The 13,126-nt window shown below is 39.6% G+C and overlaps 1 protein-coding gene across 1 annotated transcript; it reads left to right on the forward strand.

The window, feature by feature from the left end:
- Positions 1 to 3,127: 3,127 nt before the first annotated feature.
- On the forward strand, positions 3,128 to 3,838 carry CETN1 (centrin 1). Its single transcript, XM_021686238.1, has one exon. It carries the CDS (start codon positions 3,151 to 3,153, stop codon positions 3,667 to 3,669), a length of 519 nt encoding a protein of 172 aa, XP_021541913.1. The 5' UTR covers positions 3,128 to 3,150; the 3' UTR covers positions 3,670 to 3,838.
- Positions 3,839 to 13,126: the final 9,288 nt, after the last annotated feature.

The following is a 13,126-nucleotide window of genomic DNA, read 5'->3' on the forward strand; positions in this document are numbered from 1 at the left end:
ATTTGCTGAATTTGCTGAGTGCAACTTAAATTTTAAAAGACTCCTGAGCTTCACCTTTTTTCATGCCATGCAGGTCAAATGGAAAACCAAATAATTAGAATAAGCAAGCTGCATGGGTCCTTTCTCTTGGTCTTGACTAACTCCAGACCCTGTTGTGGAATTCCGGCACCTCTTTTTTTACCCCCTTCCAGCTGTTAAGCTTCCATGACCATTCCATTAAACAAGCATCTCCTCTCCCCCTCTCAGAAAATTGACAACTGATTTAGCATATTACCTAGGACATTATAGTACAAAAGCTTTAAGGGCAAAAGCAAAACAAAACCAAACCACTCTTATCCATTGATTTTCCAGGACATCTCATTTACTTTATGTCGGTCTCGTTAGAACTTAAAACGTGACTTGAAGGCAATGAAGCTGATTTTCATAAGCACTATATAGACTCTCACTAATGACAACTGAAAGCACTTTGCCCAGACTACTTCTCACTACCTTGTACCACGAGCTGAAAGCAAGGAATGGAATGAGACAGAATGGAAAAATAAATGTAAATACCAGGCATATTGCTCTTTTTCTCATTGGCTTACCCCAGAATGAGACCCCATCTGAGATCCTAGAAAATCCTGTTAAATCTTTCTAGGCAAGATGCTTAATTATTGATACATTTAGGGAAGAAAAGCAGGATCATATATTCCCAGTGATACTACATCTTGGTAATAATCTCAATTTTTAGAGAAGGCAGCATGCTGTGGTGAACAAAGCCTCAGCATTGGACTCAGACAGGCCAAGGTTTAAAATCCCAGAGCCACCATTTATTGGCTGTGTACCACTGGATATGTTACCGACCTCTCCTGGGCCTCATTTTTCTTCATTGCAGAGTGGGGAAATGATGGCAGGGATTTAATGAGACCAAATGCAAGGAGCAAGCGCAATGCTAGGCATACAATCCATGTAAGTTTCCCTTCCCTTTTTAAATCAGATTACAGATTATGAATATAAAGTAACTCCCCACCAACAGCTGACTCTGGCTGAGGGCACTGTTTTCTATGAAGGGTGCTCTTGGTGGCCCCTAGTTGTGACTGCTGATTGCACACATCTGGAAACTATGACAACCGTTTTGCTTTGAGCTCAGCTTGGCCCAAATGTAGCTCTATATAAGGCAGCTTCTATCCTTCAATTTTTCCCAACACATCATAGCTTGGCTTGAATTTGGGCAGAGGAGTGGATGTCAAAAGAAATGCACAATGTCTAGGAAAAATCCAGATTCAACTAACAATTACCCAGCCCTGTTTGGTCCCCACTAGGGAACAATTCCTGGAGTAGCTCACTGAACATGCACAGGAGCCCTATTAGGAAGCTATATTATTATGTCTACTCTGCAAATGTCTCAACTGAGTCTGAGAGGTTAAGTGACTTTCTCGAATCACAGAGATAACAAGGCATGGGGTTGGGATAAGATCCCAGGCTTTTTGACCTGGTTAAGAAAACAGGAGGATTTGCAGTGTTGAAAGATGGGCAATGGCAGTGTCTACTTGCCAAGTCTACTTTGGGTTGACACTGTGACAAGTGCTGGGAGGCAAGAGGTGGGAGGTGCCAGAGGTAAGTTACCCTGACTTTTAGAAACCCTATACTCAGGCCCTCTGTCCATTATGTCACATATCAATGGGGGCAGGTAGTAAGATCTAGCTATTAAACAGATCATGTAAACAATATCTGCTCACTAATTTAAAAAAACAAAACAAAACACTGAATTTGTAAAACACTCCCAGCATAATTTAATCTGGGGGGGGGAGGGAGGTTGTTGGTTTTATTTGGACAATTCAGAAGTATTTTAAAACCAATAGTAACTCTCATTCACTTAGTCAACAAATATTTATTAATCTACCTACTATGTGTCAAGCACTGTTCTAGATACTGGGGATATAAAAACTCTTCAATAAAAACTTTTGAAAGTGCCTTCTTTGTAACTGATCAAGTACTAATAAGTTGAGGTTTGCGGGGGAAAAGAATGCTAAAATGTCAGATCTTCAAAATATATTTAAAGAAACATACAGCAATTCTAAAAGCAATTCCTTTTATGGGCCTACTTGATGACTCTTTCCTTTCTTTTCACTTAAAAACCTCCCATTTTTCTCTTGCTCCTTTGTTCTCAGGAGGCAATTTTTAGTCCCAACATGTACTGCATCATACGCTCCCATTTCCACTGCCAAAGCAGGGCTATGAGAGTGGGGATTTCAGCACAGCCCCAACTAGATGATAAACAGTGAGAGTAATAATATGCTGCTAGAGTCTTTAAAAAAATACCAGAAAGTAGTATTTCAACCCCTTTCCAAACGAAAAGCCTAGTGAATGAAATTAAGACTGTTATTCGAGTGTAATTACACTGAGTATGTAAAATTGAAACACTGAAAGTAAATCATACATTTGGATATTACATTTCATATTTCAGCATATGCTGAATAAGCCAGTGAAGTTTTATTATTGTTGAGTGTAATGTCAGAAGACAAACTTCTACAAATTTTATACATAACTTTTTCCATTTTATCTGTTTTCCATTTATGTCAAGTTGAACACATGCTGTGCCTTAATATTCTCTCTCCTTCTTCCCCACATTTAATGCCAAGGGATCAAGCTCCATCTTGGTTATCCTAAATTTAGCCTTAGGTAACTTCAGACTAAGAGGAGGCTTTTTGTTTTGTTTTGTTTTGTTTTGAACTCCAAGAGGGTTTTTTGTTTTTGTTTTTTTTGTTTTTTTGTTTTTTTTGCTTGTTTGTTTTAATCTGTATAGAAGAGGAGAGAAGAAGGACTTCCAAATAACCCTATAAACCTGGTCCTCTGGATGCTGGCAAATGGCCTGGACAGAACAGCAAGAGGCAAACATTATGGAAGACAACTGTGGCTACAGTCACTTCTTGCCAACCCACGTCTCAGCTCGTGGAAACTGGGTGATAATCGAGGGAACCGTGGATTATAACGTCAATAAAGTCTCGTAGACATGGCGGGCTTAGTGAGGCAGGTCTCACTGGGAGAACACGAGGGAAAGCTTTGGAAATGAATGGGGAGAGGCCGTGCGCATGCGCTCCAGGTGGGGTCACCCCGCGCAAGCACTGAGGCTGCGGTGGCACCGTTAAAGGTAACAACCAACAAAGGAATATGGCTTCCAGCTTTAAGAAGTCAAATGTGGCCTCTACCAGCCAGAAAAGAAAGGTGGGCCCTAAGCCTGAACTCACTGAAGATCAGAAGCAAGAAGTTCGCGAAGCATTTGACCTCTTCGATGCTGACGGAAGTGGGACCATCGACGTGAAGGAGCTGAAGGTGGCCATGAGAGCGCTGGGCTTTGAACCCAGGAAGGAAGAGATGAAGAAGATGATCTCCGAGGTGGACAAGGAAGGCACAGGGAAAATCAGCTTCAATGACTTTTTGGCCGTAATGACTCAGAAGATGGCCGAGAAAGACACCAAAGAAGAAATCCTGAAGGCTTTCAGGCTCTTTGATGATGATGAAACTGGGAAGATCTCTTTCAAAAACCTAAAGCGCGTGGCCAACGAGTTAGGGGAAAACCTCACCGACGAGGAGCTGCAGGAAATGATAGATGAAGCCGATCGAGATGGAGATGGTGAAGTGAACGAGGAAGAATTTCTTCGGATCATGAAAAAGACCAACTTGTATTAAAGTCGCTTTCTTCCGCAAGCATGTGTAGAGAAGTCGAGTGACTTGCTGGGTTCCCTGCTTCCATTTTGTGAAACCTTGAGTTAGAGGACAGCACTATCCTCTTACCCCCAATTTGTTTAGATATTTCTATTTCCAGATCTCTGGCTCAATTATAGAATTTTAAAGATGTTTTTAATGTGAGTTTTGGTTTTTAATTCTCAAAAGCAGACCTGGAGTACATTAGGTTGAATAAAGACCCGATGCTTCAGTCCCCTCGCTCACCTGCCCTGCTTTGGTGGACAACCATTAAACTGAAGGAAGGTAGGCTGGCTTCTTGGGACAAACAGCCATGCGATTCCCTTGTCACTTCTTTGGTGGTCTTATATTATCTTGCTTCACATATTATTCCTTAAATTCAAGTCATTATTTTAGCATGATGAGGTGGAATTGGCCAGCGGGTCATCCTAGCCATTACTTTTCATTTAACCGAATAATTGGTTTGAAGGAGGACAGTGCAGCCACTTACACTTACTAGGCTCAGGAAAGGTGCTGTTCTAAAGTATAAGCTTGTAGTTGGGTGGCGGTAAATTTTGCAGTTTTGTCTATTCTCTGACTACATCCATACAAATGATTCTTCTTTTGTGTATATCTCATCCACTGTATATTATCCAGGGCTAGATGTATACCAGGGCTACAAAATAAAATTTAATTTAATATTGGCCCAACCAAAGAATAATTTGCTTAAGAGATTAAGCTAAAAATGATTTTGAGTAAATATCTTACAAATGTAGATCTTCATTTAGGAAACTGTAAAAAATAGAATTCATTTTAAGCTACTTATCTGTCCTTGGAAAGATCAGCTAGCATTTTAGTTACACTGTATTATAATAACCTTCATTTTATTATTGCTTTATTACAAGCCAGTATCTACATGCTAATTCTTAGAATATCTTAGTTCTTAATACTTGATTTTCCCCCTCTGGTGTATAGTTGATGCCAGAGCATTTGGCATGTAAGTGATTCTCTATTTTATAATCCCAGGACACTATTTCACTGTGGCTTCTGTGTGTGTTGATATTACTTGTTCTCTGTTCTAAATTAAGCCTTTCTTATTTTGAAATAAGAAAGCTACCCTTTTGAATATCTATAAATCTGAAATTAGAGAAAATTTAAATAATATAATTATGGGACGATAATATAATCTATCTGCTAAGATGGAGCCTAGACTAATGTTTTGATAATAGGCAACAAAACTATTAAACAGGCAAGATATTTTGGTCACAACTAAACCTAAATTAAATCTTCATACAAAGTCCCATTAAGATAATGCTGAAATTCTGGAAAATTTTTCACTTGCTTTGCCAGCAATTTTACCCTTCAGAGGGTGGTGGATCTAATCAGGGAAACTACTACTCTGAGCTTAATTCTCATTAACAGGGACTAATTTGTCAAAGCAGTAGTACTAGCTGAAGTGATGGGTATGTGGGCATTCGCTGTGAGAAAGAATTTTGCTGAGGTGGCTGGCACAGGGCAGGGGAATTCAACCAGGCTGCAAATGCTAACAGTTCAGGTTCAGGGTCTTAGTGTGGATACAGGTGCAGTTGTAGAGGATACAGCTGCAATTTGGGCCAGCATCAGTCTGAAGGGCCTGATCTGAGGGCAAGGGGAAGAGTATGGCATTCTGGGAAGCAAGACTTCCTGGCATCCTGTTGACCAGAATCTTGGCCCAAGGATCTACATATGGATCAAGGTAGAAATACCAGAAACAAAAAAAGTTGGCAGAAACTACGCAAAAGGGTCAGAGCCTCAGCCAACTGGACTAGGTTCAATCTCGGCTCCTGTCCCAACAGAGGATAGAAGTGAAAACCAGGAACCTGGGCTGAAGCCCAGCAGTCAGGCTGCCCAAATGCCCTGGGGTCAACTGTGGAGGCTGTAGCCCAATACATAAAGGGTTGCCCTGAGGGCACAACCCATCCCACACAAGGGAAGGGAGCTCTAGAATATTTCTGAATCTCATTTACTGCTAAGGAAGAATTTCACAATGAACTATTAGTCTTGCTTCTCAACTGGTTCATACTTTAGAGGATGAGGGGAAAGATGGGAAAGGGCGATGATAAGAGCAGGCCCAGACTGATATTTGAATTTGAATTTTAAGAGAAGTTAATCATATATGTCTGGCTGGGTCTTAGTCTTTACATACGGCCTAGTCTTTACAAAGGTAAAACACAAGAAATTCAAAGAAAACTTATAGATATCTTTTTGCAGATGGGGGAACACAGCTGTATATGTTGGGAAGAACTAAGAAAATAATTTCCACTGGGCTATCACAAATGGCCCCAATAAAGAAGCAGGAAGCAGACCAAAGAAACCCATGTGAACTGTTTAGAGACCTCATGGATAAGCCCTTTCTTTCTAATGACAAATGTAACATGAAAAGCAGAGCTTAGAGCCAAGGATGAAAATATGACTGTATTAAAGTTGTAATAATATCAAGAAAGTGGGGCACATGGGTGGCTCAGTTGGTTAAGCATCTGACTCTTGATTTCAGCTCAGGTTGTGATCTCTGGGTCCTGGGATCAAGTCCCACATAGGGGTCCCTGCTCAGTGGGGAGTCTGCTTGAGGATTCTCTCCCTCTCCCTCTGCCCCTGCCCCTCCTCTAATAAATAAATAAGTAAGTAAGTAAATAAATAAATAAATAAATCTTAAAAAAAATATATCAAGAAAGTGAATGCCCTAAATAAGCAGAGAACAGTAAAAGGTCCCCCCACCCCCCTTAAAGACATCTTAGTTATGTTTAAGAAGATATTGGAAGGAATAGTTCCAACTCTTTAGATTGTTGCAGGTTAGTTTTCATGGGAAGTAGACTTCGAGTCTGAGATTTATGTGCAGGAAGTTTATTCAAGTGTATTCTCATGTATGGAGGAAGGAAGAAACCAGGACTGGGCAGAGGGAGGAGTTGGGCTGTGATGCAGTCACAACAAAGGACTCAGATGATCCCATAAGGAGTTCTGGAGTGAGGATGACCCTGCAGAGATGCCTCAAATTGGGACAAGAAAGTTGGGCTTTTAAAACTTTTCACTAATTGACAGTCCATTTCCCCAAGAGAGTGGTATGACCCTGAGCAAGGTGACCCTCCTCGGTCGAGGGTAACCACTGGGAGGGAGAATTCAGTTGCAAACTACTAGCTGTCAGCACTCTCAGCACCTGGAGGGATGAGGACTTCAGTTCCGAAGTGCAAGGCCAGAGGGGAGATGTAGGCAGTGCCCCACAGCTTCCACTGCAGTCTACCCCTTACACCACTTAGATCCACTAGCCTTCTGTAAGTTCTGTGAGAAGCAAATTCAAAAGTCAGATGGATCTCTCTTCCTGAGAGAATCTTACAAAAGGAAGATTAGAGGGGCAAACTACAGCTCCTGATGCAGAAGCTGATATCGAGGCCACAGATAGTACTTAGCTCCCTCCTATCCAATCTAGATTCCCCTCACCCTCAAAAAATAAATGAAAGGGCACCAAGTGCAATACCTGGGTACCAAACATATTCTTTCCATATTCTTCCTGCAGCTTGATGACCAAGATCCCTTACTTATGTATGGATGGCAATTCCTTTACTTGACTATTGCTCTCTTGGCATGAGGAACCTACCATGATTGGGTGACACACAGAAATTTCATAGTTTTGTTGTTGTGCCCACTGGTGGAAGCTGCCTCCTATCAAAACCAAGATCTCTAAATACACATTATCCAAGGTTGTGGGGATGAGAAGCACAAATTAAAGAGCAAATGAATGGGAATTAAGGTGAGAGCTACTTCTACCCTTGGTTTATTGGACCCATGCATTCTGCTTAAGAGATATCACAGCATATAATGGGTCATTTATTTAGAGCATATGCTGCATCCTGGAGGATGGTACTCCATCTTCATTGGTTATAATGTCCAAGCTGGCCCCTCAAAGGCATCTTCAACAGGCTTTTCCTTTGTTCTATCAGCCATAAAGCTTGTAGAAGCTTTCAACAACTCCATTCTGGACCACTAGATTCTGTGGCTATATGCCTACTCCTGCACTGCTGATCATCATCACTGGTCACTGCACCTCCTTTCCTGTGGAGTGGGTCCCTTGGTCCAATGTAATATTATGTGAGATCCCATGTTGGGAGGATAAATACCCAGATATGGTGTTGGCTGAAGCTCTGCAGGCAAAGGCAAACTCATGACCGAAATATGTGTCCAGTCCAATCAAGATGAGTCACTGGTCTTTCCAGAGTAGAAGGGATCAAATTAGAGTACTTAACATTAAGAGGCCAATTCATCTCCTTGCGAGCAGTGCTGTTCTGCATTTGTTCAGCAGCTATGCTGTTGGGCTTGTGCATAGTTTCCATCTCTGCCATAATGACTACTCCTTTCATGTGCCTATTGTGCCAGCACTCGGTCAGCCAAGATAGAGGCAGACTGATGTCAACTGACCAAGTCATCCTGTCTTCTTCATTGTTTGGTGTCTCTTCTATGATTGGCACTCTCAGATAGGTGAGTGATATTTAGCCCTGATGTTTCCTTTTCCAGGGCACTAAAAAATCACCGAACTGGTTGGTCACCATTCTGTGAGTCCACATATATTCTAATCCTAGGCCACTTCTCTTTCTACACAAAATGGAAGACCAAGTGCACTACCAGAAATTCTATCCTTTGGGAGGACCTCCCTTCTCACTGATATCTTTCTGATCCACCTTTGAGTAGTGCTGCATTGTATCATAGTTCATTATACCAAGCTGACCTATCCTTGAACCAAATTCAGCCTTTTTTTCTTTATTTATTTTTCTTTATTCCCATGTGGTCATAGGTAGGAGCTGAGGGAAAGGCTCTGGTGCAACTTGGTGGATGACATGGGGGACTTCCTTCTCATGCAGCCTACTTGGGCCCTTTGGCCCTGCTTGTGCCTGATCCCAGACATACCCCTTCTTTTTCTAGTTTCCTAAAGCAACAGATTATATTATTGTTTTTAAATCTTTCTTCTTTTCTAATATATGCATTGGATGCCATAAATTTCTCTCTAAGCATTGCTCTGGTCTTATCCCCCTCATTTTGATAGGTTGCAATTGCATTTTTATTTAGTTCCAGATATGTTTTAATTTTTCTTGAGAATTCTTTGGCCCATCAGCTATTTAGAAGTCTATTATTTAATCTCAACTATTTTGTGATTTTCCAGCTATGCTTCTGTTCTTTTTTTCTAATTTAATTCTCTGTGGTATGAGAGCATACTTTATATGAGATCTATTCTTTTAATGTACTGTGTTTTATGGCCCTTAATGTAATCTATCTTAGTGTATGTTCTGTTTGAGTTTGAGAAGAATGTATAATTTCTTACTGTCAAATGAAGTATTCTGTAGATGTCAATTACACCCAGTAGATTGATGGCGCTGTTGAGTTCAACTATGTCCTTACTGATTTTCTGCCTCCTGGATCTGTCCGTTTCTAATAGAGGGGTGCCAGTCTCCAACTATAATAGTGGATTCATCTGTCTCCCCTTGCAGTTCTATCAGTTTTTGCCTCATATTATTTTGATGTTCTATTTTTAGGCACATACATAGTAAGAATTTTCATGCCTTCTTAGAAATTGTCCTTTTATCATTATGTAATGTCCCTCTTTATCCGTGATCATTTTCCTTGTCTTGTCTGAAATTAATATAGCTACTCCCACTTTCTTTTGATTAGTGTTAGCATGGTATATATTTCTGCATCTCTTTACTTTTAATCTGTGTCTTTATTTTTAAAGTGGGGTTTTTTTTATAGACAGCATATAGTTGGATATTGTTTTTCTATCCACTCTTGCCAGTCTCTGTTAATTGGTATATTTAGAACACTCACTTTTAAAGTGATTATTGGTTTAGTTGGATTAGTATCTCCTACATGTGTTACTACTTTCTATTCATTGCCCCTGTTCGTTCATTCATTCTTTTTCTTCCCTTCTTTTTCTGCCTTCTCTGTTTTTTTTTTTTAAAGATTTTATTTATTTATTCATGAGAGAGAGAGAGAGAGAGAGGCAGAGGGAGAAGCAGGCTCCCCGCGGAGCAGGGAGCCCGATGCGGGACTCGATCCCAGGACCCTGGGATCATGACCTGAGCTGAAGGCAGACGCTTAACCGACTGAGCCACCCAGGCGTCCCTGCCTTCTCTGGTTTTAACTGAGAATTTTATGATTCCATTTTATCTTCCATATTAGTGTATCAATTATACTCATGTTCTTTTTAAATTTAGTGATTATCCTAGACTTTACAATATATGCTTATGACAAATTCAAGACCATTTTCAAATAACGCTATACTGCTTCACAGATATTGCAAATACTTTATTCCCAACTTGTCCTTCTCTTCCCTTATAACATTCCTGTCATCCTTAACATTTCACTTATCCATACACTACAATCACTCAATACATTGTTGCTGTTGTTATTTTGAATAAGTTATTACCTATCAGATCAATTAACATAAGAAAAATAAAATATTTTATTTGCCATCATTTATTCGTTCTCCAATGCTCTTCTTTTCTTTATGTAGATCTGAGTTTTTGACCTAAATAATTTTCCTTCTCTCTTGAAGAACTTCTTTCTTACAAGACAGGTATATTGGTGACAGGTCTGCTAATTCCTTCAATTTTTGCTTGTCTGAGAGAGTCTTTATTTCTTCTCTGCTTTTGAAATATGGTTTCACTGAATCCAGAAATCTAGGTTAGTGTTTTTTTTTTAACACTTTAAATATTTCACTCCATTTTCTTGCTTGCATGCTTTCTGAAGAGAAGTCAGTGTAAATCTTATTCTTATTTCTCTACATGTAAGATGTTTTCCACCACTCTGGCTTCTTTCAGGAATTTCTCTTTGTCTTTGATTTTCTGCAGTTTGAATGTGATAATTACATGCAGATTTTTGGTGTTGTCTGGGCTTTCTGAATCTGTGATTTGTATCTGTCATTAATTTTGGAAAATTCTCAGCCATTATTACTTCCAATATTTCTTCTTTCCTTTTTTCTCTCTCTTTTTTTTTTAGGATTTTATTCATTTATTTGAGAGAGATAGAGAGCTTGAGGGAGCATGAGCTGGGGGGAGGGGCAGAGGGAAAAAGAGGGATAAGCAGACTCCCCGCTGAGCAGGGAGCCCGAGGAAATGCAGGGCTCAATGAGGAGCTCCATCCCAGGACCCTAGGATCATGACCTGAGCCGAAGGTACTTAACCAACTGAGCTGCCCAGGCGCCCCTCCTTTCTCTCTCTTCTCCTGGCATTCCCCTTACATGTATGTTATACCTTTTGTAATTGTCCCACAGTTCTTACACATTCTGTTCTATCTTTTTCATTATTTTTTCTTTTTATTTTTCAGTTTTGGAAGTTTCTATTGACATATCTTTAGGCTTACTAATTCTTTCCTTGGCTACAACCAGTCTGTTAATGCACCCAGGAAAGGCATTCTTCATTTCTGTTCCAGTGTTTTTGATTTCTAATTTCTTTTCAATTCTTTCCTAGAGTTTCCATTTCTCTGCCTACAAACACATCACTCCTTTATATTGTCCACTTTTCCATTAGGGTCTTCAGCATGCCTATTATTTAAATGATGATTAGATCCTCTTGGTTGTTGGTGATGATGAGTTTTTCTATAACACTGATGATTTTCTGTCTAGTTATTCTATCAATTGTGGAGAGAGGGATGTTGATGTCTCCAATTTTAATTGTGGATTTGTCTATTTGTCCTTTCAGTTCTATTAGTTTTTGCTTCACATATTTTGCAGCTCTGTTGTTTGGGTACGCAGACATGTAGGATTGCTATGACTTCTTGGTGGAATGGCCCTTTTACTATTATATAATGGTTCTCTCAGTCTCTGGTAATTTTATTTGCTCTGAAGTCTAAGTTATCTGATATAAATATAGCACTTCTGCTTCCTTTCATTAATGTTTGCATGATGCATCCCTTTCCATCCTTTTACTTTTTAACTTGCCTCTATCATCGCATTTGGACTGAATTTCTTGTGGACAGCATATATTTGGTCATGTTTTTAATCCACTCTGTCAATATCTGTCTTTTAATTGGTATATTTAGGCAATTTGTTTTTAATGTAAATATTGATAGATGAGGGCTTAATCTACTATTTTATTTTTTGTGTTCTCTTTGGCTTTTGTGTTTCCCTGTTTTCTTTTTCCTGCCTTCATATTGGCTACATAAACATTTTTTATCATTCCATTTTGATTTATCTATAGTGTCTTAAAGTATATTTCTTTGCTGGGCTTTTTTAGTGGTTGCTGGAGGTGTGACATTATACATATATAGTTGATCACAGTACACTGGTGTCATCATTTTACCAGTTCAAGTGAAGTATGAAAACCTTTTCTCTCTTTACATCTCTTTACTTTATCTCATGTATATAATAATTGTCTCTCTTCAAGAGAGAAAGAGAGAGTTCAAGGAGGATGGGGAGGAGAGAGGCAGAGAGAGGGGGAGAGAGAATCTTAAGCAGGCTCCCCATCCAGCATGGAGCCCAATGTGAGGCTCGATCTCACAACTCTGAGATCATAACCTGAGCCAAAATCAAGAGTCGGATGCTTAACCGACTGAGCCATCCAGGAGCACCTAAAATAATTGTCTTAAATATTTTTTCTACATACATTTAGAATCAGATCAGTGTTACAGGTTTTGCTTTATCCATCAAATAACTTAGGAAACTCACGAAGAGAAAGAAAGCTTATTGTATTTACCATATTTTTGCTTACTATATTCTTTCTTTCTTCTGGATGTTCCATGGTTCCTTCTTTGTTTGAGAACATCCCTAGCCATTCTTTTGTGTACATCTGCTGCACAATTCTCTCACTTTTTTGCCTCTAAGAATAACTTCATTTCTCCCTTCAATCCCAAAGAATATCTTCACTGGATATAGGAATCTGAGTTAACAGTTCTTTTCTTTTGGCACTTTAGTAAGTGTGCAATATGCTGTCAAAATAAGAACTAAATGAAAATAAAAATGAATGTACTCCTAGACTACATTCATAAAAGTGTGATTCACCAGACAAGGAGGGAGACCCATTTCTATGACCTAAAGGACTATGCTCACTTCTGGGTATTACATCTTAAAAAGAATTGGAGAAATCAAGGCCTGTTGAGAAGAGTGAGATAAGTAGGGTGAGGGGATACAAAACCACATCTTAAGAGAAATGGTTTAAAAGAACTAAACCTGTTTCTTCTCAAGGCATATGACCTCCAAAGTAATGGGATTTGTTCCATAAGGCTCTAAGGGTTTCAGGGAGATGAAATGATAAGGGAAAGAGAGTTCAACTTAGTGTCAGGGAGACTTTTTAACAACCAATCCTGCCCAAAGATGGCCTGCACTACCTCCAAAAATACGTTCCTATCATAAATTTGCAGAGGCATGGGTTGAATGAATGTGTTGCCAAGATGCCACAGGTGTTTGAAGCTATTGATGTTGTAATGCTATATCAGGCATCTCCATTTA

Source organism: Neomonachus schauinslandi, chromosome 14 (assembly GCF_002201575.2).
Source record: "Neomonachus schauinslandi chromosome 14, ASM220157v2, whole genome shotgun sequence".
Classification (NCBI taxonomy): domain Eukaryota; kingdom Metazoa; phylum Chordata; class Mammalia; order Carnivora; family Phocidae; genus Neomonachus; species Neomonachus schauinslandi.